Source organism: Cyanistes caeruleus, chromosome 18, assembly GCF_971803275.1.
Source record: "Cyanistes caeruleus chromosome 18, bCyaCae1.hap1.1, whole genome shotgun sequence".
NCBI lineage: Eukaryota > Metazoa > Chordata > Aves > Passeriformes > Paridae > Cyanistes > Cyanistes caeruleus.
In genome coordinates, this window is record NC_141718.1 from 7826390 (window position 1) to 7853650 (window position 27261).

The 27261-nt window shown below is 42.8% G+C and overlaps 1 protein-coding gene across 1 annotated transcript in view; it reads left to right on the forward strand.

The window, feature by feature from the left end:
- Positions 1–24139, forward strand: part of PPIL2 (peptidylprolyl isomerase like 2) — a 66629-nt gene extending 42490 nt beyond the window's left edge. Inside the window, exons 13-20 of the mRNA XM_023937540.2 lie at positions 370–459; positions 1824–1857; positions 9912–10029; positions 12467–12523; positions 20251–20323; positions 20462–20524; positions 20995–21134; positions 22819–24139. Coding sequence (XP_023793308.1) covers positions 370–459; positions 1824–1857; positions 9912–10029; positions 12467–12523; positions 20251–20323; positions 20462–20524; positions 20995–21134; positions 22819–22912 — 669 coding nt within the window. The 3' untranslated portion in view covers positions 22913–24139. The remainder of the gene's footprint in view (positions 1–369; positions 460–1823; positions 1858–9911; positions 10030–12466; positions 12524–20250; positions 20324–20461; positions 20525–20994; positions 21135–22818) is intronic.
- The last annotated feature ends 3122 nt before the right edge of the window (positions 24140–27261 follow it).

Sequence of the window (27261 nt, forward strand, 5' to 3'; positions counted from 1 at the left end):
AGTACTAGAAACCCCGCTTTGGAACAGGATTGTAATGCACTGCTGGAACTCAGTTACTTGCAATTCTCTGAGCTTACCTGTGTTCACCATCATGGGATCAAGTGGGAACTCCTGTTATCTGAGCTAATGTTCAGCACTTTTTTGTGCTAATCAGAAGCTCTGGGTTTAATTTATTTACCACAGTGTGCGTCTCTCCAGTGTGCCTTAAAAGAAGGTGTATTACAGGCTTTTTCCTGTAGACAGAGGCTTCGTCCTCTTTGAGTCCTGCATGTTTGCTTCGTTGTAAGCACAAATTAAAAGCGATTGTTGTAACCACTGTAACGATTGTTCAAAGGTTGTGCTTAATTAAAACCTCCCGTTGTGTTTCAGACACCCCGGACATGTGAAAACTTTATCAAATTATGCAAGAAGAATTATTACGATGGAACAATTTTTCACCGATCAATTCGGAATTTTGTGGTGAGTATTAAAAAAGTCCTGTGTAATGCACAATATGGGATGTACTCAAAATATCCCATCTATTTAACTGATCTCAGGTTTAGGTTGTTCCATGCATGACAACTTGCAAGAGATGTGTATTAAATATACCATCAGGATGAGGGTTGTCCTAACCTATGCCGTGTGTACTTGTGGGTGTTACTAACAATTGTCGCTGGTTAACATTTGTCTCTCAGAGCATCAGTTCAGTGCATTCACCACTGCATTTGCTGGCATTCCAGACCAAGCCTTGAAGATTCATCGCCTTGGCTCTTGTTATCTTCCCCAAGATGTGGGTGGGTAGTTAATGAACAGAAGGGGAGAGAGGGAAATGCTAATTTGGATAAGTAATACTGTGATCTGTTGAAATCCCATTCAGATGTGTAACTTTAGCAGGCATCTGAATTTCTGTTTCAGGTTGTGGTACTTGGCTCTTATCAGATCATCCTTTCCTAGTGTGCTCCATCACTGGGTGCCCAGGCTTTCTTGTGAAGGAGTTAAAGAGCACCTTGTGTTCCAGAACTGTGTCTTTGGTAGCCAAGGATCTTTATTTACATAGTTACAGTCCAGGCAGCTTCGGATATTGTAGCTGCCCTGTAACTTCCTTTCAGAAGAATTAACAGCCTGATCCTGAAGGCAGAGCACAGCTCACAAGAAACATCACTGGATGTTACATTCTGTCCTGTCATCCTACAAAAAGCTTTTTTTCTTTTGACAGCACTGTGTATCTCAGTTCATAGTTAAACTCACAACTAAAATTGTGCTTGTGTGCTGTTGCTTTGAAACTGATTGTGTCATGCTCCCTCCACTGGCATTAAAACACTGAATATTATTTCTGTAGATCCTGCATGTACAGTGATTAATACATGTAATTAATTTTGTTACTGAAAGATTGGTTTCACATGAGGATTTTTCCTGCTGGACGTAGTAAAAAAATATTACATATTTCCTCTTTTCTTTCTTTCCCATCATGTTGGTAGCAAAATGTAAAGCCTTTTCAATTCCAAAAGCAGTGCATCATCAGTTAAAATGCAGATTCTGATTCAGCACATAATAGAAAGGATGATCTGGTTAACCCATTTGAGATTGGTTATTTTCCCTATTTACTCATAAAAGATCTATTATTTTTATAAAACTGCCATTCTGCCTAGGGATGAGCAATGTTAGGGATGACAGCCAGCTGATAAATAAGCTCTGAATAAGTAGTAATGGTTTCCTTGTTGCTGACTTCTCAACATGACACAACATAGAAGGCAGAAAATTGAGCAGAATTGGCTTTTATGGTGTGTATTTAATGTCTTTCACACAGATGCATATGTAACACTGATTTAATTTTACTTCTGCAGATCCAAGGAGGTGATCCAACTGGAACAGGAACAGGTAAGGTTGTTTGAATCGAGTAGATTGTTCTCACTTTATGGGCTTTGTTGTTACATTTACTTCAAGACAATTTAAAATTAAAATTTTCTAAATGATGAAATGTGGTACATTGTGTTTACTTTAAAACAGAGGTTTCATTGATATATTTTTATGACTGTGTTGACTATGTTCAAAACTTCATCTGATGTATTCTCAGTCTAAAGGTTGGGCACTCTTCCATGCAGAATTCTTGCAGGTTTTGCTTCCTTCTTCCTTCAGAAAATAAATAAGTTTAAATTATTCTGATTTTACAGCTGGTTTTCCAGGGCAAAGAACAAAGAAAGAAACACATTCATGAAAAGTTGCTTTCAAATTCAGTGTTAATTAAATACTTGAGACCTGCCTCGGAATTGGTGATTGGCCAGACACCATTTGTTCTCCCAGCTAGTTGCCTTGTAATGCCCAAGCTGCTCTTTTTCTAACTTTTTGGGATCGCTGCTACAAAACTCTTCTGCCTGTTCTTTCTCCCTTGGCTGGAGATCTGGGATGAGTTGTAGCAGGAATGGTCAGGAGGCAGAGCAGCTGGAGGGTGTCAGAGCATTGCCCACCACAGGAGACAGGTCATGGAATACCTCTGGCCACTTCTGTAAATTTGCTCATTTTCCACTTGCACCTTCTATCTGCCCACTTGTGGCTGTCACCAGCATCCCCAGCTCCTCACCTGCTTAAATACTTTAGCTCTATTTACTTTGTAAATTATGTTAGTGAGTTGCCCAACAACTTTTCTTGTAGTGTATGTGATAATCAAGAGTTGAAGGATTTGAGACTAGTTAAAGGTTCAGTGTTTTGATGGCAAAAACCCATTAACAAGAATTGTTACCATCTATGCTTGGACTGTCAAACGTGATTTGATTTTTTTATATGGAAAGTTTTGGTTCAAATCCCAAAAGACATAATTAGGAACATCTTTTGAAATGAGAAATTAAAGAGGTGTCAGGAGATGGGAGAGATTTAATAGGTTGACTCAGACACCTCTCACCCTTGCAGGGTGGAGTTCAGATCCTGCTGTGGAATGAAAATTAACTTGCTGGTGTCATTCCTGTTTCTATTTGTGCAAATGGCAGAAGTGCTGTAAGACAGCACAGTTAACAGAGGCAGAGAATGGCATCACTGCTGCACTGAAGGGCAAGGCTCAGCTCCACTGCTTTGCCAGTAGGAAGTGAAATGCTAATAAGCACATAGGATAAAAATCCTCCTACGTATATTCTTTCACTTAAAAAAAAGGAGTCTGATGACCTCTAGTATTTTCCATCTTGTTTTCCTCCTTGTCATTCTTAATTAAGTATGAGTATATCGCAGGTGAGATGTCTCGCAAACATCTGTCAGGACTATTAAAGTTCTAATGAAATGAACAATGTAAACACAAATAGACACGAGTGTTGCAGATTTTTAGAGACTGGCTGCAATTGTGGTAGAGTCCAAACAGTACAAATGTCTTCTTTGCACCTGAATGGCTTTTATTTTTTGAAGACAGTTGAATTTTATGTCTTTACCTAATCGCTTATTGAATATAATATCACAAGAAAATCAAAATGGAGAGAGCCTGGTGGGCTGTAGATTGCTCTTGAACTGTCGTGCCTTTGTGTTTAATACTTCAGTGAAGCTGCTTAGACAGTTCACAGAGTGCAAGTAGTCTGTCAGGATTTGTTCCTGACTACTGGATAGATCCAGGGCACTTGACTGTGAGGCAGAAATTCCACTTGTGTGTCTCGATCTGTAAGAAGGTGGCCAGACCTGAGGCTTGATGTTCCCTTGGCAGCAGGGCAGCCAGAGGAAGGTTCAGCTCGGCAGCGCTGCCCGAGCAGGGCAGGTGGACTGATGCTCTCCTGGGCTCCCATGCTGTAAAAATATCGGTCCATTGGTTTGTGCATTATTAATGTGATGGCAGGCATTCACTTTGGGAAAGCTTTGGAGTAAAGCACTGGGATTCAGTACTTTGTACCTTTTTTTGCCTGGGGCTTGTTTGTTATTTGCAGGATAAATTCCCAATTTTTATTTCTTCTGCTGGAAGGGATTTCAGTATTTTTTTGACTCACTGCTTCTTAAAAGGAAAAAAAAGATGCACCTTTGAAAGCTAAAAAAAGTCTGTAAGATTAAATGGGCTTTAGAAGTAAATAACTTGACTTCTGTGATATCAGAGAAACATATGAGAACAGAACAGGGCTTTCATCCCAGATATTTCAATTGGCAATAGGGAGGACTATTTGTAGGTTACCCTTTAAATGTCAATATTATTAACTGTTTCTGTTAGAACCTTTTGTAGGAAGACTTCAGAACAAAAAGAACATACTTTGTTTCCTCATCCACACAGAGCCTTCTGCTTTAACTGATGGTTTTTGGCTAAGAGATTTGGCCTTTTTGTTTGGTTTTTGAAAAAAACACAACCTTTTCTAAATTTGTACATGGAAGATACATTAAGCCTGTATATATTCTTCTTCTGTTTATTTCATTGTTCCTGTTCATTAGTTCAGGAACTAGAACAGACTTGTTTGAATAGCTTCCCACCATTTGGTTTCTGTCATCTGACATTCATCCCATGTGTCAGGGTGTCAGGTTTATGGTTGCAGCCCTCAGATGCTGAGATGTTCACCCACTCCATTGCTAACTAAGCCCAGGACTGTTCATCTTCTGGGTGGATTTGGGCACAGTTAGTACAACATGACAGAAGGTCATATGTCACACGTACACAGACCGTAACTGTGCTTTGGCTCACCTGGATTAAGAGTTGCTTGTGTTTTGGAAACATTCACCAAGGTGAATGCCAAGCTGGTTGTCACTGACCGTTCTCCTCCCATGGCTGCTCCAGGTGAACGGTTCTCTCTGTAAGCAGCCCTGAGCCTTGCTGTGTTGTTATTCAGCTCCCCAGTATGTCCTTTCTGAGTCTCTTTTGGACTGTTGTAAATGTGACCCAGCAGACACGTGAAGGGCAACTAATTCCTGGTACTCAGCAGTTAACCTGGGAATGGAGAAGGGTGAATAATTTCCATTATGGCATCTGGGAGTTGAGATACCACCCTGGGAAAAGAGTGGAGAATAGAATTTTACCCTAGCATAGCTGTCAGACCTGCACTGCCAGTGCAGTCAGTTACACAGTCCTGCAAGGGTAACACTGGTTTGGAGGACCAGACTCATTTTCCTACAGCCTTCACCTTAATGTTTCATAAGACTATTGGGAGAAATTTTATTGTGGTGCAGCAGCTTATTTCTTCTCTAACAAAATAACCACCCATAGAGGCAGTACTCAGAGCAATAAGCTGAGTCATGGTCATTCTTTGTAATGATTAATTATTTGAAAATGAATTTTAGATTTGTGATGTATTTTTTTTCCTGCTGTTCACAACAAGTAAGTGGTTGAACATTGTGAGTAATTCTAACTCACGGTCGCGCAAGTGGAGCAGCTGCTGTGTATTTTCAGTGTTCCAAATAATAGAAGAAAATTTGCATGTAGAAAAAATAGGTTTAATATCCTAACCCCTTTGTATGAAAAAGGGAAAACTATATGCAAAGCCTCACATTTTCAAAGCAGCACAGGCTTTTCTCAGCTACTCTTCCTTGTAACCTGTTGGAAGGTATCATGAATCAGCCTGTGATTTATGAATCCAGGAGGGCACAAAGGAGGCACATTATAGCTGTAAAAGTCCAGGATGAAATACTACTGGTAGATGGGAATTGCCTTTTGTTTGGCAGCAAGAAGAGCTCCTCTGAAATGTCAATAGCAAAGGACTCTGGACAAACTTGATCAATGCAGTGTGATTTCCCAAGATGACAAGTTCCTAAACTGTACCAGCTTTAGAGCCCCTTTTTCTTGCATGATTGAAGCGCAGCCAAAGGACAAGAGCAAGACCTTTTTATCTAGAATATATTCCTTTTAATCGGCAGGCCCTCTGCAAATCCACTCTTGGGTTTCTGGGGTTGAGTACCATGTCCTCTTATCTGAGAGGAGAGAAGCACTTTCTGCCTGAGCTGAGGCTTTCATATTTGCAAAATGATTCCAGAATCTCACTTGGAAAGCTCTACAGAAGTGTCAGATGTTATTATGTACCTCGTTGTTCCAAATGACAAGAAGAAAATTACAGAAAGTAAGCCATCATTTTTTGTGAATCAGAACCCTCCTACTTCCTTACCAATGCTTAGCAATTTTTAAGCCAGAAAAAGGAAGGATTTATTTAAAATCACAACTGTCATGAATGATGATTCCCAGCCCACACCTGGTTTTTGGAATGCTATATTTCTGAAGCTTTAGATGCATCTCTCAGCTCTTTGCAAGAAAGTTGTACAAATTCTGTGATTGTACCTCAAAAAAAAAAAAATTATATGCTTTTAGTAGGAACAAAGACTACCAAAGAGTAATCTAGTTTAGTTCAAAAGACAATCTGAAAATATGGCTTTTTTCTGTGTAGTTGCTAATATGTGATTGCTTCAGATGTCAGTTTAGATCTGTTCACCTGTTTACTATCAGCACAGGATGCAGATACAAGACTGAATAACTAACCATGCTTCAGTACAAGCTAAATATATCTTGCCACTCTGGATAGCCACAGAAATTATTAATGTTCTTTTCTAAGAGCTGTGTGGTCTGTTTCATTTCATCTGTGTGAGAATCAGTTAAACACATCTTTAATTTAAGAGATTTTTTTTTTAAATGGAGAATGTGTGGAATTGTCTCCCATCTTCCTCAGCTTTGAATCATGTGTATCTGAGTAGGCACGTCATTTTTATTTTACAATTGTAAAATAAAAATGTACAAAATGTAAAATAAGAATTGTACAAAAACTCTTTCTGACTCCTGAAGGCATTGACACTGTACAGGTTAAATGCTGTTGAATGGCAGTGTATTTCTGTGGCTGATCCCAATTACATTTCTAGCTTTGTGCAAGCAGGAGATTCCCATGTGCAGGCTGTAATTATTCCCTACACCAATTCTGCTGGTGGTAGTACATGCTGGGGCCATAGCTGCTGCCATATGAACTGATTTTTAGCACAAAACCCCACAGAATTCTTTTCCAGCACTTTTGTAATATGATCTCAGAAACATTTGCAAGTCCAGTAGGCACACAGCTCTGCTTGGACAGAAGATAAGCTGAGAGGGAGGTGAAGTGACAGGCAGTGCTGCCAGCCATGAATCCAACACCCGGAGTCAGTTCTTGTTTTCCGTGGGCTTTGCCTGTAGGCTGGTTCATCAGCATTGGGGTGAGGGGTTTGCATCATCGTGACTCCAAATATAGCCAGCAGAGATCTGTGTGAACTCTGATGAAGATTTGGGGAGTGTCAGGAGGAGCCTCCTCTCTTTGTAGCACATACAGGGAGTGTAACATGAAAAGGCTGGAGCCAGACACTGCCATGCTGCCACCTCCTCTGTCTGCATCCATTCTGCTTTCAGAAAATGTACAGCCACACCTCCCAACTGTGTTGAGAATAAGCATATTAAAATCTGGTAGATACTTACAAACACCTCATAATTATTAATAGTTTTGGAACCTGTGAGTGGTTTTCCCAAGTTTACATTGAGCTCTTATGTGGAGAGCAAAAGGTAAGAATGTAAAATCCCTGTTCCAGCTGAGAATTAGGCACTGCACTGCCGTGGTCCTAGACTGATGAGGGATCTGTACTTAATCTTCACAGAGAAAGTCTGGGCTTCAGTAATTAAAAAATTATATAGATGTAACTTGCCGTCTTCTGACTTGTTCTGTCTAGTTCTGCTTCAAGCAGATACTTGAAGCCTGGAACGATTCCAGAGGTTAGCAGGAATCTGATGAAAAGCACATTCAGGCTATTTTTAACTTATGGGGAATACTTTGGGGTCTTCCTTGAAAAAGAAAAAAAGTATTCTCTTTAAATCATTAAAAAAAACCAAACCAAAACAGCAACAAAAACCCCCAGGCTGTGCCGGCTCTGCTGAGTGCCTTTGCAGCGTCTCCAGCGCACTTTGCCAGTCTGTGCTGCCAGGTCTCCATAGACACTTCAGTTATGTCCTTCACAGGATGTCTGGCCTTTTAGGCAAATGCTGCACAGGCCATTCCCTGCTCCTGCTGCAGCTCCTGGGCAGACAGAATTAGCCTGGAAACAGCTGTATGGTAGACAGAGCAGGGGCTGTAACTATCTGCTAAAATATTAGTGCTTATTTCCAGAGAACTGGAATGAACTAAACTTAGCTTTCATACATAAGAGATTAATCCTGACCTGCAGTGCATGATCCAAAGTGAAATCATACAAAAATAAATATTCCAGAACCTAAAGATCATGGCTCATTGCTCCTGTCTGCAAGCTCTTGGGTCTGGTTGTTTGTTGTGCCAGAAAGAGGGAGTCTCTCTGTCATTCACAATTTTTCTCTTTCCTTTTGAATTATTTTTCTGACCAGTGAAGGCTTCAAGCTTGATTCTACTCTCTTTCAGCAGCTTGACTGTAATTCCAGCATCAGCTGGAAGCACATGAAGGGTGTAGCAGACTCACAGGTTTGGCCACTTGCTGCTGTGTTCCATCTCAACAGACTGTGCTCATGTTCTGTATCCTCTAAAAACTTCAGACAGCACAAACTCCTTTAGAGCTGCCTGCAACTGTACCATATCCCTGTCACCCACTACTGGAAAAGATTGGCATATGGGATCAAGCTGATGTAATTTAGCTGATCTTAAAATATTCAATAGCCAGAGATTGTTGAAGTAACCACTGCTGTACTCCTGATTACAGAAAATCCCTGCAGGGTTTGTCCCCTTTTGCCACCTCTTGTCAAACTGCAGAGCAAGCAAGACTCAACTCTATTAATAGGTCTTTTGAATATGATTAATTGGGTTTTTAAGTGGGTCAGCTTCTTCCAGAATTTCTCACTTAGTTCCACTTGCAGCTGTCCATATGTGATGCTTTGTTTTCACGGTATCATCTGAAACTCTTTCCTCATTTAACTCACTCTTGTGACTTTTTGGCTAAGGTTTTCAGCAGGAGACTGATTCATTCCTTGGTTTTATTTGCTGCTTCTGTGTGTAGCAATACCATCAAATTGCTTTCTGTTCTATGTGTGCACGTGGCTGTGGAGCACCACAGATCCCTCCCTGACCTGCTGCTTCTCCAGTGATACACTTACTCTGGAGGGCTCTTGAGCCAATTCTGCAGATGGACAAGTCTTACTGCCTATTTGAATAGTTTTGTTTGGTTTATTTTTAATACTGTCCTAAGGTGAAATATTTTTTCATGGTTTGTCAAATAAGATTATGGATTTGACTGTAAAACTATGACTCATCTCAGCCTTTGTTTTTCTTATTAAGGATGATCCTGGAGGAAAGTGCAAATGAAAATGTCAGATCTGTCATAAATAATGTAAAAATGACAGCCAGGAAGAGGGTTCTCATGGACCCTTTCTCTGTCCACAGTCACAGAAAAGAAATCAGTTTTGGAGGGCTGGGATTTATGCAATTTTATCATTCTTTTACCTTCACTAAATTTAATTGTTCACATCATCTAGATATCTAGTCCAAATATCTAATTTTTGCCTTTTAATTGGGAGCACCATATATCGTCATACTTCATTGTTTAGTCTGGGATTAAGCATTTGAGTTTATGGCTGTATTCTGAATTGTTTCTGTGCATGTGTTTCATCTTCCTGATACTTTATTTCCGGAAGCAGTGCTGTATCCAGAGTGCAATTAAACTGGTAACTCTTTGCTCTGTGTTTTGTCATGAAGCCAGTTTTAAAGATTTAGTGTCTCAAAAGAGAAAAATCATGGTGGACCAGGAGTAAAAAAATTAAATCCTTGAGTGTTCTTCATCCCAGGATACATAAAGCTGTTGATAAAGTGTGGTCTGTTGCACCTGATAATGTGAGGGCACAGAAATGTGTTGTCAGTTGCAAACACCAGATTTCAAGGTCCTGCTCAAATACTGGCCTAATATTAGGGGTGAGATAACAATGTATTAACACAGTGACTGCAAGTGCTGAAAACCTTGAATTTAATGTCAGTGCCCCTTGCAAAACACAGTGAGAAACTAATGAAAACAAACATTATTCTATTTTTTTTTTAAAGGAGGAGAATCTTACTGGGGAAAACCTTTCAAAGATGAGTTCAAGCCCAATTTGTCCCACACGGGACGTGGTGTTCTTAGTATGGCAAATTCGGGACCCAACACAAACAAATCACAGTTGTAAGTAGTCATTTGCTTTTTTTGTGCTTTATTGTTTCCTTCTGGACATTGTGCCTTACTCTGTTAAGAAGAAAAATGATATTTTATGAGCTATTCTTTAAAGTTCAGTCAAGGGAAATATTCTGTCAAATATATCAGCAATAATTTGTCTTTTTTGTTGTAATGATTTTAAGTTTTTGTTTGGTTTTGTCAGTGTCCCTCCCCTATAATTATCATCATTCATCACACCTCTTCATTCTAAATTTAACCTCTTCACTTTAAATTTAGCTCCATATTTAACTTTTTAAGGAATTAGATGAAACATAAACTCTGTGGGAGTATTACTTCTTTTTAGTCACCTGATTTTAAATAAATGAGAACAGTTCTGCTCTGCTGAAATGTGTAGACCCAGACATGGCAGAGTGTACAATCTGGGATTGAGAATAACTTTGTTTCCAATGTACAAAAGCAGAATGAGGACTAAAATGAGGGAAAACTTAAAGATACAAAAGTTGTAATGGCCATGTTCATGTGTAACATTAATATGGGTGTTTGCCTGCAGTCATTTAAAAATGTTCTGTGTCATTTTGAGCCAGCTGTTTATTGGTTGGTCTGTAAGTACTGCATTATAAAAAATTGTTCTTTTATTGGGAACCCCAGGAAAGAATAAGAGTGTGTGTGTACAGTACTGTGTCTTGGCACCGAGGAGGGAGGGAGGGGATCTTGGTGTTCGTGATGCTGAGTGTTATAATGCCTTGTAAACTGTGCAGCAGTGTGGTTTGCTTTAATTAAACACCAGGGCTTGTCTCAGGGCCTCACATTCTTAGGCTTACTCACATTCTTAAGCCTAAGCACGTGTGGGGCAGTTTGCTGGATTGAGTTGCTGTACAACTTATTTTTGGATTTGAATGTTACTGCCAGCTCTCACGTGCTAAATTAGGGGAGAGTAGAAGCTTCTTTCCTTTTTTTTTTTTTTTTTTAAAAAAGGGGGGGATTCTAATAACAGAATTACAGAGACCATAAGTGATGTACTATTTTGAGTCACATCATCTGCTGCTGTAAATGTGATTGTATGTTCTAAAATTTGCAAATGAAATTCAAAGTTCCTTTATATATAAGTCCTTAAGAGAGTCCAGCTGCCCATATTTATAGAGGTTCCTAGGCAGCACTTAGACACATCTGGCTCTAGCCTTAGTAAGTCTGTAAATAGCTCTCCCCATAGCTGACAGGCACTACAGAACAGAGGGAGCTGAGTCCCCACTGCAAGGTGATGCTTGAATAATGCTCAGGACTTCTTTGGGACCATCCTGAGTTACGTTAATTCTGTTGTCTTTAATTTTATTTTGAATGCAGTGACATGAGAAGCTTTCCTTGTATATTTGCTACTTCTCAGGGATTTTTTTTATTACAATGCTACATAACTAACCATGTGATGATTTTAAATATTGAATATCCAGGAATAAAGTGTATCCCATGTAGGAGTTTGCACTCTGCACAGTATCCCAAAGCTTTCCTAGGGCAAGCTACATCTTAATATGCTGTCTGGCACATTACAACTGCTCCTATTTCCAATCATATAACTTCCTGAGGCAGTTGCTTATATGGAAAAGTGCTTTTGGAATGCTTATATATTTTTAGCTGTCTCCTATGTAGTGTAACAGATGGAGACAGGGAGGAGAGCCAGCACTGCATGTCCAGCCAAGACAGGCCATCGTGGTCTGCAGACCACAATGTGGAAACCTTTGTCTCATACATTTGTAGTCCAAGACTTCATCAAGCTTCAGAGAAAAGCTCTAGTAGTAAACGTTGCTTTGGATTAGTGTTTTAGTTCCCATGTTTAAATTTAAAAGTACAACCCCCAGAATTGAAAGTCCAATTAATTACTTTTGACACTTTAAAGTATTCTTCTGGGATGTTTGTATCTGGAGCATGAGTGTGCTCTGTCCAAAGAAGAAATGGATCACTGACAGGCCAGTTTAAGGGAAGAGAAATGGAAAAAGTAAATATCCAGAGAATGGAAGTTTACACTGGCAGAGACTGTTGTCGTGTAACTTTATTTGCTGGATACAAGCTGCCCATCATGCACAAGAAATGTTCTTCCCAAGCAGGGCGCACGTCTGCCTGCCCTGCGTGAGCTTCCCAGCCTGCATGGCCAAGGAGGCAGATGCTCACATTAATTTTGGACATGCTGCAAGACCCCGCTCTTGGAGTACTGTTAAAAAATGATAGTGTGATGAAAAGTGAGAAGTCAAAACTCCAGAAATCCAGGTGGAACCCACAAAACTGAGGAGTTAAAGGATCTTTGGTCCACAGGCCTTCCAGAGAGGAGCCAGAGAGGGAGAGGGGTTTGGCTTCTCTCTGAAAGCGTTTGCAGATGCTTTGTGTTTTTAAGCATTACTGGCTGTTGTTGTGGGTCAGTGGGACAATGTGGTAACTGTTATATCTCTATTCTTTCTAGCTTCATCACATTCCGCTCTTGTGCATATCTGGACAAGAAGCACACAGTTTTTGGAAGGTAAGTGAAGGATATTTTGGGCAGAAGCATAGCAGACATTCTCCCTTGTGTGTCTGAAGCCTAAAGAGAAGAATTTAGTGGCTTGTAATTGAACTGGAGCAAGATCCCAGCTCACAATCCAGTTCTTCTGCTCATGAGTAGGTGGGCAACACTGCACCAATACCAGTCAGCAGACCCTGCCTTTTTTTCTTCCTTACATCACTGTAAGTTGCCTCACTTCCCTTCTGTGGGAGGCCCTCCAGGAGTCATGAGCAAAGTAATCATCCTCTTGTAATGAACCATGTTAATATTTGTGCATGTTAATTGCTGGGACACAGGAGATTAGCTCTTCAATACTGCTTTCATCCTCTTATGAGCCATCAGCTGAAAAATTAGTCATGACAGGACTGCTCTTCATCATGGCATAGAGCTTCTGCATAGACAAGGTCTTTTGGCCCTTCTTATTATTTTTTATTTTATTTTTCTTTTAATGCTGGCAATTATCACTGATATAAAATCTGTGTATTTATGCACACACGTATAAAGATACTACCAATGCCCAGACAGTGAGAAAACTTCATTCCTTATAAAGAAGTCTCTTCTGAAAGTCTTTTCCAGTGAAGTCTTCACATGATAAAGATTAAGGTATTTATTAAAGAAAAAGATACAGAATCTTTGTTATGGTTTGCTCTTTGCTTCCTCTGCTGCAGGTACTTGGTATTTACCAAGTCAAGCGGAGCTGTACTCAGACATCCCTCATGAAAGAGTGAAAGGGCAACCATTCCCTAATCCTTTTTTTGTTTCTTCGGTCCTGTGTGGGATGCAACATTGAAAAGTTCCTTCTCTTGAAATGCATCTTATTCATGCCTCTACTGGTTTGAAACACAATTTTTTTACATAGGAGAATCTATTAATGCCCACACCTGGGCAGTGGCACAGTGAAGAGGGGACCTCTGTCTGCCTTGGTGCACTGCAACTTTCACACCTCAGGAAAAAGATGTGGCTGGAGGATGGGGAAGGGATCATCATGATTGTGCTGCCCACCACGGCAGTAATGAGAATACCAGTACTGAAAAGAAAGGAGATAATCTGGAATATCTGGGGAGCAAAAACAGAGAGTAAGAGAAGAATGCCTTCCCTTGGAGGTGTGTTCAGGCTGCATGGATTTCCTGCTCCAACAGAGCTGCCTAGACTAAATTAGTAATTACCATTTCTAGTAATTACTATTTCTTCTGACTTAGAGAATGATGTAATTAACATGAAAACCAACTGGTGGCTTTTGTGGGCTTTGAGCTTGCTGGTAAGAGGTTTAATTTAGAAACTGAGATAATGTAAACCAACTGACATGCCTTTGCTCTGCACAGAGGCGATGAGAAGTATTTGCAGGGGGCTGCTGCCTGCAGAGGGTCCTGCCTGCTGCTGCCCTGGGCTCTGTGCCTGAGCTTTCCCTCCTACCCGTGCTCCAAGCAAGGCCTTGGCTGTGCTGTGATCTTCAGGAGCTACAGGAACACTGCAGCCAAAACAGCAGATAGCAGGTTCCTGTTTGGTGTGCTTTATGAAATTTAGGTGCAAGCATACCCCATCCATGTTATTATGTTTTCTGTTGCAATGGTTCACAGCTCCTGTGGATCAGAGACCTGGTACATTTTACATGCAGAAATAGAAACATAATCTCTGTCCCTGAGAGCTGTGTAAGTAAAAAAGAGATTGCATATAGATACAGGGAAGTTGTGACAGCGACCCATTTCAACCTACATTCTACCATTTTTGGGAAATGGAAGCATCAGGAAAAAACAAAATTGCTTCATTAATGTTTTTTGGGAGCCTGTTCCAAAGCTAAAGGCACACATTAAAAAGTGCATGTTTAAAATAGTAGTGGAAAGTGATCAGTATAAGGAGAAAAATGCTTTCAAAATTTTGTGTGAGATTTAGGACAAGCAGAGCATGATGGGCTGGAAAATTAGGGCCTGTTGCAGATATGTGATGTGATAAAACGAAGGGCAATAAAGGGAGCAAAGTGTTGTGGTCAGAGTGGCAAAGCTGGAAATTATCTGTGCAGCAGTTCTGTGTGTTTATTAGAGCATCACTTGTGTTAAGAGCTGAGAAAAGAAAACGGCAACTGAGACAGGAGATGAGTATGTCAAGGACAGTTTTCCCTTTTGTATGAGACTGCACATATCTGCTTACGTGCATCACCTTTACTGTCTCTTGAGGTTTCTGCTGTTCATTCTTCAATTCTCTTGTTCCCAGAAATAATGAACAAGGTGGTTTGGGAAACCTCAGGCTTGGTCAGACTGGAGGCATTAGTCAATAGCTGTTATGCACTCAGCTTATTCTTCTCTTTTCTTCCCTTCTCCCCTTGCCAGATGCTTTTGTGGAAGAGAGTTCTTCCTTTGGATCAGTATCACTCTGTATTCCTTAAGCTGTTTAATGCTTTCTGCTACAATTCTGTAGACTAGGGCAATGAAAGTAACTTGTGTTCTAAAGTAATTAGCTACATAAAGCAACTACCAGGCATTATTCAGTTACTCAGGTATTGTTATATAATGCAGTGTCTGTTTCCACTTGCAACATTCCCTCTATGATTTGAATCAGTGAATCCCAGTTGCTCCTAAGCTGGAAAACTCATGTTCTTTTGGCCCTTCTGCTTTAGTACATCTGAAGATTGCAGAAACTGTGTGACAGCAGAAGAGCTGATTCTGTGTAGGGAGGCTGACCTAATTTTGCACTGCAGAGTCTGCTCCCCAGACACTGGGATAGGAGCAAAGAGCAAGGTGGGGAAACAAGCCAGGCCTCCTGGTGGAAGCCATGGCTGTGGTGTCCTGCAGCACATGAGCACTGGGCTGTTGGAGCTGCCTGAGGGCTGCTGTCATTTCCAAAACAGTTGTATGATCTCTGAAGAGGGACCTGTGCCAAGGCAGGCAAGTCCTTTTGTGCCAGGTTCATCTGTTGAGTCTAGTTCCAATAAGCTTTTTTCCAAGTTGTTTTACTTTTTCATCACCCTTTATTACCGTGTCTCGCCTGCTAGATGAAGCCCTTATCTAGCAGAGAGCTGGAGATGTTTTGGCTGTGTCCTTGTTGCACATTTGAATTGCTCACTCCATTGCAGATTGGGTGTACGCATAGAAACATTTTGTCCTGAGTGTACGTGTTCGTGCACATATGTGTTGTTCTCTGTGAACATAAATGTATGTTCTCCTTTTTATAAAAATAACCTTCAGGGCAGAATGTGTTTACAAAAGAGCAATTTTTCTTTCTGGTTTCTGTTTGTAGTTTAAAGCTTTTTTTAAAAAAATCCAGACATTATTCTTGTATCATCTTCTGACCAGAAAACTCTATCATGTTGGCCCACTGCCATCTCCAGCATTGCAGAAGGCTTAATTCCTATAATTCTTCTAAACAAAAGTATGAGAAAAATAGGTTAATGTGTGAATGTCTCTGGGCCTGCAGGGGAGATGCAGTTTTCTTTGGGGCAGCGCTAACTAATGTACAGTGAGACCTTCACTGGCATATTGCAAATGGATAGAGCCTGCTCCAGATATTTCAATTCTGCATCATGCAAAGGCATTGGCAGTGGTTATGAAGTAAGGTTACTAGTTTACATAAAGGAGCCTTAACAGGAAGTAGGATTTTAATAATACGTCTAAATGTGAAATGCAAAGATTTCCAGTGCTAACTTAGCCAGCTTTCAAAAAAACAAAATTGCACAAGGGCACATTTCTGTTTCCATTCCTATGCTAACAGAAAAAAATACCCTAAATGTACCTGCCTTGTCGTTCATACTTAAATGTAATGCAACATTTATCAAGCTCCTCTAAAAATACAAGCTGTCTCAGGGTTGCTGAGCTAAATATATAGTTGAGATCATCATTTCTCTGTTCAACATCTACTGGAAGCACACAGCAAACTCTCAGTTTCACTGGTTGTTCTGATGTGAATGGTGTCTTGAAAGTGTGACCCTTTTCACTGTAGGGTGTCATCTGAACACCTTTTTAAACCTCAGTCAGTTTAGGACAAAGCATGTATGACACCTTATAAAAGGAATAGATCCAGAAGCAGTGGAAAAGGTTAAACTTGTTTATGCCCTTCTCCCTTTCCTTCCATGCTCCAACTTGGCAGAAGTGACACTGCACGAGACCAGACAACCCAGTGTAAAGGGTCACTGTCTGTCACACGTTCAGCACGTGTAGAGGGATGTGAGTCTGCATTTCTGGAATCTGCATTTTCTTTTACTGAAAATTATGTACAGATTTCCTTGAATATTAGAATAATATTAAGTAGTGGTTCACTCTTTAGAGGATTTTTTTTATGTACTGATCTGATGGTGTTTTCTACATATAGTTTGTATGGGCTTTTTTCTTGGCCCAAAATATGTGTTGTTGGGCAGGCAGAGAATCCCAGAAACTTCTCTGGTGTGTTGATTTCCTCATTCTCTGAGGAGCAGTTGCTGTGAGGGATGTCAGTGCATGGGCTTTGACACATTATATCCCATCAAACTGTTTTTAGTGCTGCAATGTAACATCATGAGATTTGACAATAACAACATGTAATGTTTCAAGGGCCTGTGTGTACCTTGTCTTGCTAGATCAGAGGAAAGCTTGCAAAAGCCTTTACAGTTTGGAATATTCAATATCTTTTGCAGCTCTGTCTGCCAGGTGAATGTGTACTTCAGTTTTTACTGGATGGGTGATGTTTGCAATCAATTTTGTCCTTTTTGGACATTAAGTTTTAGTGGTGAGGTAGCAGCCTCAGCGGGGCCTGACCCTGACAAAGCTCCCAAGTGCTCCCTGAACAAAAATGACTCCTAGATTATTTCCTGTCTCTCTGGTCAGAGCTCTCTCCTCTGAGCTGGTGGTTTGTATTCAAATTAGTTTTTTTGTTGTTTTTATTTTTTGTCAGTATTGCAGCAGTGTCTTTATAAAAACAAAAACTACATATATTGAGAGCTGACTGTGCTGAGAGTGCAATACACAGAGATGCTCTGTGCAAAATGTTGGAGAATGCACAACATTCTCAAGAGAGAGAAAAGGAAATTTTCCATTTGAAAGACAAGAAGTGAAGAAAAGAGAATGACATGCTCTACAGGCATAAAAACTTTGTCTTCTTCCCCCTTAGCCCTTTACAGTCACGTCAAAAAAGACTATTTAGGTTATTTACTGATGACCTGTGAATGCCATGTCTATCACAGCCTTTCAAAATGTACAAGTGACAAAATATTACCAATAAAGTTTAATTAGCAGAGCAACTGAAGATCTGGTAGCATCAGTAAAATGCATTACGGCTAATATTGTGGGAGGTCTAGCTATGGGCTAAGGGATTACTCAGCTGAGATTGCCAGCACACAGCTGATCTGGCCATTTCAAATTATCAGAAACCTAATTAAATGAAAACATACAAGCAGATAATGAGTGAGCTGTTGGCTAGAAAATCCTCCGATATTAAATCAGAAGTTTCCTTTGGGGCAGTTAAAATACAGTGAATGTATCTTGGGCTGGGTGTTAATCACCAGTATTATAAGTGAATCTGATATTGGCCTAGAGAGAGATTTGAAAATTGAGTTTTTGTTATGAACTTTCCAAAGTTCATACAGGGTCCTCGAGCCCTGTGCAGCCTCCCCCAGTCTGCTCCCTCCAGTCACAAATGGCTGAGGCTGTTCTAGCCTACATGCATGGGTTTTAATTGCACATAGAAGTCACAGCCTAATTACAGAATATCAGCAGGCCCTTGGGGAATAAAGTTTGGAGCAGCACTGGAACATGAACAAGCACAGCTGTGCTGGGGCAGGTGTGAGGACACCCTCTCTTGCCTCGGTTCATTCTCTGTGGTCTGGGGTCTGTCCTTTTGCTGTGGTTACAGCCTGTCCCATCCCACGGGGTGGCACTGAGGGCACTGGGGAGTGCTGTGGAAAGTGCATTTCTCTTTTGGATCAGCTGAGACTGTGGCAGGTGAGAGTCAGAGGCCTCTCCTGGTGCTGGCTGGGCAGACTCTGCCATGCTGGTGCTGACAGATGCCTTTGAGAGGGAAATGAATGTATAAAGGTGACTGTGAATATCATGTGTGTTTTGGTAAAAGCATTGCTTATTTCTCTGATATGAAAGCCAAATTAAATGGTAAAATGCTCCACATATTCCACAGTTTGGTATCCTTTCTCCCCACAGCTTAGTTTAATTTGATTTTCCCCCATTTCATCTGCCCATCCCTGGCCAGCCTACCCATGCTGTAGTCCCGGTAACAATCAGGCTTCAAAACAGTTGCCCCCTATGGAAGCTCGGGGATTGCTGGCTCTTGGCTTGCCCTGTCCCATGGGCAGCCCTGGACTCCTCAGTGGCCAGTTGGTGCCCCTGCTTCTCATTTCCTGGCCCCAAACTCCCCTGGCTCCTGGAGCAGTGTTTTTGAAAATTACAGCTGCTTCTCATTGTCCCACAGCTGTTAATATGGGCTGTATTTTTGGTTCCTAGCCATGTGGTTTGGCTCTATTAAAACAGATGTTGTCCAGCTACAGCCTCCTTTGCTAATGGATCTGGATCACTTGGCATCAACAGCCTGTCTTCCTCTTTATTTACTGCTTTTCTAAGAATAGCTGTTTTCAAATTTAATTGTGGATGATGAGGTGGATACAATTGCTAAATACCTTGGGACCAAGAGCTGATCCCAGCAGGACCCCTCTGAAAACATACTGACTCAGTGGTTCCTGTTTTAAATTAGATTTTGACACCTGTCAGCCAGTTTTTTATTTAATGTGTACTGTATTCGCTTTAGAGCATTCTGGTTCCTCAATCAAAATATCAGCCGCCTTCCAGAAGTCTGTTCCATGGACACTGTTATCCCTGTTAACCACATCTGTTGTCTCAAAGATAGAAGGTTGTTTGACAGACACTGTTTTTCACAAAACCTTGTTGATTGTTGTTGCTTACTTCCTTTCTTTCTTAATCATGTCCTGTCTCTGCTATGCCATTATTTTGCTGGAATAAATGACAGGATGACAGGATTATAATTATCTGGGTTTCCCCATTTATCCTTTCTAAATACGCTTTTCTAGAACGTTTCCATTGTTCCACACTTTTTTTGAAAATAAACATGCAACAGTCCAGAAAGCCTTCAGCCTTAAACATTTTCAAGCAAGTTTGGATATGTTGACTTGAAGAGTGAGAAGCCAGGGGTCTAAGGCTCTCCTAGGTGAAAACTGCTTTGAGAAGTGTCCTGGTCCTGTGATATTTCTCTCCTGTGGCTGTGATTTGATGCTCTGCTGCCTTCCCAGAGCCCTCATGAGCTCACAGTCATGATGTTCTGCTGGAGGAGTCCTGTGCTGTCAGTGTTAGTGGTGTTAGTGCAGACAGCTCTGCCACTGCTCTCCTGTGCTGCTGTAGCTACCATTCTCTTCCCAATAACACTCTTAGGTCTCATATACAATTTAAAAACAAAGAAGAAGAAAAGGAAGGTCCTTCATCTGGCTGGTTTGTGTGGCTTCCAGGTTTTGGGTTTTGCTTTGCCTCTGAGTGTTGGACTTTTCCATGTTCTGTTTAATTTTAAATTCAAATTCCATATTTGAGGAAAAAATTCTTATCTTCCACACTGAATGACATTATCTTAGGTCTTCCAAACACAGTTGCTGATTCCTCTCTCCCCAAACATGATGATTTAAAAAATCTGCTAGAGTAATGGGCATAAATGAGATACATTAAAGGTAAGGGTGTAAGAATATTTTGAGTATGTTGTGACAGCTGGGTAACATGTCCTTCCTCTTTTAGGGTGGTTGGTGGCTTTGAAACTCTGACTGCTATGGAGAATGTGGAAAGTGACCCAAAAACAGACCGTCCCAAGGTATGTGTGAAGCACTGGGGGCAGTGGCTTCACATGGCAGTGCTGGTCATTCTGCTGACACTTCTTGAAACCAAAATAGGGGGAGATGGCACAACTTAATCAGCAGATGGAATTACTGTTCTTCTCTTCTGCTTCCAGGAGGAAATAAGAATTGAGACAACAACCGTTTTTGTTGATCCCTATGAAGAGGCAGATGCACAGGTGAGGTTGCTTGATTGGTTGAGGTTTTTTTTGAAAAGCCAAAGCTTTTGGGGAGCTTTGCAACTTAATGCCGTTTCTTTGCACATGGGTACCCCCTGGCCCATCTGTTTGCCAGCTAAGATTAAGCAGCTGCCATTCAACATTGCCTGTCTGCCAGGATCCTGGCTGCTCTTTCAATGGAGAGTTACTCTTGTAACTGAGTCTGGCACAGCTCCCAGTCCATCAGGCTTCTGATGGTTTCCTTTCAAATGCCTCCAGTAGCTATGGGTAGGTGAGAAGGAGTCTTGCTATAATGGCTGCAGAGAGCCTGTTTGTACTGGTCCTTGAGGACTGTCTCCTAAAGCCTGCCCTGTAATCTCAGTGGTGCTGATTGCTGGTTTATAGTGCTTTAAAGCTTCAAAGAATTGCAGACATTTTCTCCTTATTCTGCACTATCTCTTGCAACAGATTGCACCCTTTGCTTCCCACAGGTTGCTGCTGAAAGAGAGAAGTTCCAGCAGGAAGAAGAAGCAGCCAAAATAAAGGCTGAAGTGGTCCCACCAAAGAAAGAGGTTCAGATTCCTAAAACTTACCGGCAGGGGATTGGAAAATATATCAACATGGCTGCAGCGTGAGTTCCCTGTCCTTCTGATTTTTGCTGAATATTTTAGGTGCCTTTCCTGCTGGGTGCTGGCCCTGTACAGTGCCATTGCTCAGATGTTTGGTTTGGGCCAGCAAAGACACTCTCATGTAGTCCTAACAGTCAAGAATTTACTTCACTTCTGTTGTTTTTCAAGGTCACACATTAACTGAGCTTGTCTTTTAGCCCTTGAACATGACCAAGTTGGTCTTTAAAAGCATTTTCTGACTTTAGAATTGTAGATACATTTCCAGAACTCAGAAGTCTTTGAGGAACTGTACTGTGTCACTTCCTACACCATCTTTTTATCCTCTTCCTTTTCTGCAGCTATTTCTGAAGGCCATAGTCCCACAGATATTTCTCTTTTAGCAGCTTCTGCCCTGCACGAAGTAGCTGCCCCAGGCCCCTGTCAGTTTGCTGCTCTGGTTCCCTGTTCAGCCACACAAACAGCTGTACCAGCACAGCTGAAATGGCTAGAAAGGGGAGCAGGTTCCCAGGCTTGCTGTGGGAGCACAGGGCAGCTGGGTAGCTCCAGGGTACCTGGCTGGTTGGACAGGCTTATCCCAAAGCACCCTCTCCCAGACACTCTTTGTACCCCTGTCAGGATTGGCAGCACTTCTTTCCTAAGGACAGCACAGAATCCTGGCTGAGCAGCAGCTTAGCATGTGTTTTGGAAAAATTAAAATAAATGCCTTCCACTTGATTTTTAGCAGACTTCTCTAGAAGCATTTGCAAAAATGCTGTTGTCTGTCTGCTACATAAAGGCCTGTATTTATGCATACACAGATCTGGGCAGCCATTTAATCAGCCTGTGTGTGCCTCTGTGACTTACAGGCATTTGCATAACTGTGAGAACAGAAATATGTTAGCTCAGGTAGGTCAGTTTAGTGTGTCTAAAATTTTTCAATTGCAGATTATTGTGTGTCCCTTAAAATACTGTGTCCAGCTTAAAACTGCTGACACACTGCACTCTTACTTACAGAGGAAATCCAGCAATTGTGGCTCTGTGGAAAAGAGCAGGTAGTATAGAAAGGACCTTCAGTCATTGCAGCCTGATCTGGCAGATTTAGGGTTCTGTCAGCTACTGATATCTGACTAAAAACCACAGCGTGTGAGCTGGCTGCACAGCATTCCCTGGGGTTGCAAGCTCTGGTCAAGAGAGGCTGGTAATAGCAGCAGCAACTGCAACAGGCTGGGCTCAAGAAACAGGAAGGATCAGATGAGCTCTCCCAGCTGCTTTATACTTAATTCCCCATAAATCCTTTTGCTGCCACAAGTGCAGGTGAGAAGGTGTGGATAGAACTCATGGCTCGTGTTTTCCTCACCATGCTAAAAAGGGGAGCAGGTTCCCAGGCTTGCTGTGGGAGCACAGGGCTGTACAGCTGTTAAATCTTCAGCTCTGGCCTGGAGAACTTTCTGTGCTTTGAACACATACCTGGGAGTGTTCAAAGCCTGATCCAAACCATCCCCATGGATTCATTTGCCCTCTTTTTGGGCATGCCTAAGACCCCTAACCTCTGCAGTCCCCATGCTGGCATGGAGCTTGCACTCCTGTCCAGTTGGCTGGCTCCAGTATAGATGGTGCTGGGAGAAGGCAGGCAGAACAGGCATCCAAGCTGCCCTGGTCTCACTGACAGTAAAGACTCCCTGAGAGTTGTTTTCATTCTGGCTGCAGGAAGCGCAGCGTGGAGGATGATGGGCCCTCAACCAGCACAGCTGTGAAGAAAGAGAAGAAGAGCACAGGCTTTGGGGACTTCAGCTCCTGGTAGCAGCGTGGGGAGCCCAGGACTGGGGCAGCACAGCGCAAACAGGAGCCTCCCACGTGGCCCCAGAGAGCCCAGAAGACAGTCTGTCCTGGGGAGGGAAGGCACCGGCCTGCCCTTCCACTGGCAGAGAAAACTGCTGCTTTGTTGAGGCTGGTTAATGTGGCTTTGTTTTCTAGAGAGCACATTCCCCCTCTGCATCTTCCTCGAAGGCCGTTTTGTTGTTGTTTTGCAAAGCAGGGAGCAGGCAGCCCAGCTCCCTGGGGATCAGCTGGAGTCTTTCTGTGTGTGGCTGGCAGCAGACCAGGCAGAGCCCAGCCTTGCAGGGCACTTCTGCAGTAAGCAGCTATGGTGGTGAAAGAGCTCCTTTTACAGGTAATCGTTCCCAGACCAGCCCAGTGTGCCAAGCGAGGGAATGAATTAATGTGCTGGGAAACTTGTGCTGCTGGAGAACTATGTGGAGGGGCTCCAGCCTGTCCTGCCCTTACCTTCCAGCTGCCTCTTCCTGGTTTTCAACAAGGACCAATTTTGTCTGGAGTGACTGCTGTCATCTGAAGGGCCTCTCTGTACCTGTTAAAGCCTCCAACAGCCTGGGAAGTGGCAAATCTACATGGGGAGCCTGGGCAGCTGCACCACTTACTCCTCCCAGTGGCTGCCCTTCCCTGAGTCACTGGACAGCCAGAGGTGCCAGGATGCACCAGTTCACACCTGCCCTCAGGTGCCAGAAACTACAGCCTTGAGCAACTGAACAGGAACAGAAACAACTCTTTTGTGTAACACCCATCCTTAAAGCCTAGTCCTTGCAGGGTAACACACCCCATAGTCTGCTCTGATCTCAGGCTTCCCATCATTAGGAAAAACCACATAATGTAGCTGACAGGCATCTCAGATATTTCCATTGCATACCCACAAATTATTAGGAATCTTAATAAAAGCCTTAAGGGGTACATCAGCCTGATACATCACTGAAGTTTAAATCCCAAAGAATCTGTGTTGTACCATCACTTAAATGTAGCAGGCTAGATCCTGAATATCACTTTTCAGTTCATCTTAGGTGTTTTCAAATAAGAGAAATGCCCTCCCTACCTCCTGTGTGACTGAGGAAAGTTTTGTAATCCCCTTTGGAACAACACATTTGTATTGGTGGTTTCATTCTTTAAGACTCCATTTATAGGAAATTCCTGTAAAAACTTTTTGAAATATTTTGCATTAAATGCTTTTATTTTCTTTTGAGTGCTTGACTTTGACTGTTCAACTGTTATTTCCAAGATCACAGCATTGCAAAGTTGATTGTTGTACAAGGAAATGATTCATTTCTGCTTTTTAAGATGCTCATAAGGAATTCTGGGATCTCTGCGGATATGATTACATCTTTGTTAAATTATAGGAAGTTCAAACTAATTTGAAAGAATAATAGGGGGAGTTTGTTTTGCAAACGCCTAAGTTTAAAATAACAGGTTTGATTACTGGAACGGGGAATTTGATGGTACTTTCCTAAAGCTGAGTTTCTTCTGTCTTATTGGAACATCTTGTTTCTCCTACACTGCTCCTTTCATGATAAATTGTTATTGATCTCCTTTACCCAACTCATACTTCAGCACGCTTTTGAGTAGTGAAGTTCACAGCATTGCTAGAGCTGGGATAGGCAGTTTTAGGAATCCATAAGGATAAAATGCTAGTTTTGTACTAGATTAAAATGGAGATTATTATAAAAGAAAGGAGCTTTTGATTACAAGGAAGGCAGCAGAGGTGTGACAAGGGCTCCCATTTCAGCAAGTCCTTGCTGCAGATTGGTCCAAGGGGCAAAATGCTGTAGAGGTAACTGCCCACTTTCCTATTCTGTTCCAGCTTTCTGGCAGAGCCCATTGCAGTCCCTGTAGAGCCACTGCTGTGCACAATGCAGAGGGACTGCTGCCCTTCCAAACACTGCCTTTGCAATGCCCCTTTGCCCCTTTTCCCACCATAGCATTAGACACAAAAGAACAATTTCCTGGCTTCTAGGAAGGGCTGAGTGTGACCCTTTCAGTTCTGCTCCAAGCAGGGGTGAAGCTCTCCAGCCATGGTTCACCTCTGGACCTGAATCGAGCTCTCTGGCCTTCTGGTGCTCCCAGCTGCTGTCGGTGGCTCCCAGGCTGGGGGACACTGGCTCTGGGCCATCCCCAGGGTGCTGCAGTGGCCTAAGGGTTTGGCCAGCCCAGTGTTGAGTCAGCAGCCAGACTGGGATTCATGAGAGCACTGTCACTGTTCCACCAGAGCCAGACTCCTGCAGTGGAGTTTTGTCCTGCAGAGCCCCATCTCCGCTCCCTCCCACACCCCTCATTCTGTGTATTCAAGTCAATTTCTTTTTAATTTCATCTTCTCTTCCAGTCATTGGAATCCACACATAAGCTCAAGCTCTTCTCTGAAAGATGGCAGGGGCACTGAGAGCAAGGCAGTGGGCTGTATCCCTCATTTTTCCAAAACCTGGCTCTTCGCAGGGTGACTTGCAGGAGTTTCCACTACCTAAGCTAGGAAAGGGGAGGAAGGAGGCTATACTGAAACCCTTTTTTCCCCTTTCATCACTTGGTTCTCTACCAAAAATGGTGTGTTAAGGGAATACCCATCCAGCTCCTGCCATGGCCAGAGGGATCAGCAAGAATTGTGCAGTCTTATTACAGGAACTCACTCCTGGGAACCACTGAGCTGTTTGTAAGCACATTTTTACATTCTTGGACACTTTTCCAGTAAATGTGCTTAGAGAGAAAAAGCAGGATTTTAACCAGGGGCTGAAGAAGCTTTTGTCTGGCCTTGACTAGAATAACACCAGCCCTCTCGTATTTTGCACTGCTCCATACCTGAGTTGTTGTGCTGAAAGGCACTGGGTGACCAGTGAATTCATTGTTTCTTGAGATCTGTATTATAGCAGAGAGCAAAACACCCTTGACAAGGCAGTGGTGTGTGGTGGGGCTGGCAGCTGAGGCCGATTGATTCCACACACAAAGAGGGGGCTCATGTGGGACTCAGCTCTTCACCTCTGCTTTTTCTGGCATAAATTCAGCTTGGCCCCTCAAGGAGCAAAGTATTGTCTGTATGGGCAACAGCACAGATTGAACAGTTTTTCAAGCCAAGTAGCTGCAACTCTGTTACCATATTTACCAAGAGAAAAAGCAAAAAATATTATTGTTAGGTTTAATTTTGCCTGTTCCCTGCTGGTTTGAATGGCTGCAGCCTAGGAGTTCAGACTACCAGTTGCTCTGCTTCAGCATCATGTGGTTGATCATCATGGTTCCCACCTCATGTGGGGCCACAAACTGTGAGAAGTCAAACTGAACTTCTCCAAGGAAATCCTGCTTTTCCCTCCAGCCTATTTCAAGACACAGATGAGCCCAGGACGGGTTGTGAGTCCCCTCGGCTGTTGGTAGAGTCACAGGCATGGCATGGCCGCCCTGCAGGTGGAGGGAGCAGCGAGCAGCTGGTGGATAAACCATTGGGTTCTAAGTATCAAATACTTCTGGGATGCCCCTGGCACCCATTGCCAGCAGCCTTTGGAAGGAACAGGATGTCGGAAAGCTGTCACAGGAAGCATCTTTTATAAGCAAGAGGAGGGGATTTGCCAAAACACCCCCCAGGTTTCCACACTGTTTGCTTTGGAGGAGGCAAACAAACGCCCTGAGACGGCACAGGAAGAGGCGGCAGCGCCGGGCCTGGCTGGGTTACAGCACGGCGGCGCGGCCGGGGAGCTCTCACTTCCTCTCTTTCTTTGGGAACTGTATTTGTTATCACAGCCTTGTGGAGGATTTACCCAGCCTATGCTGGGACTGTGGGGCCGGGGCCAGAGCCACGGCCCGTTAGGGACATTCCCACTGCAGGCTCAGGCAGCTGTTCGGGGCAGAGCTGGTGGTGGCGGGACGTGGCGCGGGAGCTGGGCCAGGGGCCCGCCCGCCTGCGGTGAAGCCGTGTGGGGCCGCTGGCCTGACGCCATCTTGCTTCAATGCTTGGAGCCCTCGGCCTGGGGCACCGACCATGGCGGGCTGCTGCGGACTGGGGGCCGCGCACAGAGCCTCGGCAGGGCCCGCACTGACTCAGCCTCCGGGGAACTCGGGCGCTGCAGCCCGGTGACTTCATCCTCTGGAAATAGCAACCGAGGAGGAACCGTCTCTGTCACTACTATACCCGTACTGACACTCAGCCAATAATGGCTCCTTGGCTAAAATGTATATTCCAGAAAAGGCACCTGATTCCCTGCGAGGGCTTCAAGGGAAGAGGACTCCTGCAATTCCCCTGGTTGCAAAGTAAGGCAAAGCCAAGGCAGCAGCTGGCAGTGGCTGTCTCAGGTAACAGGGGCCCTCACTCTTAATCACTGGTGAGCTGAATCT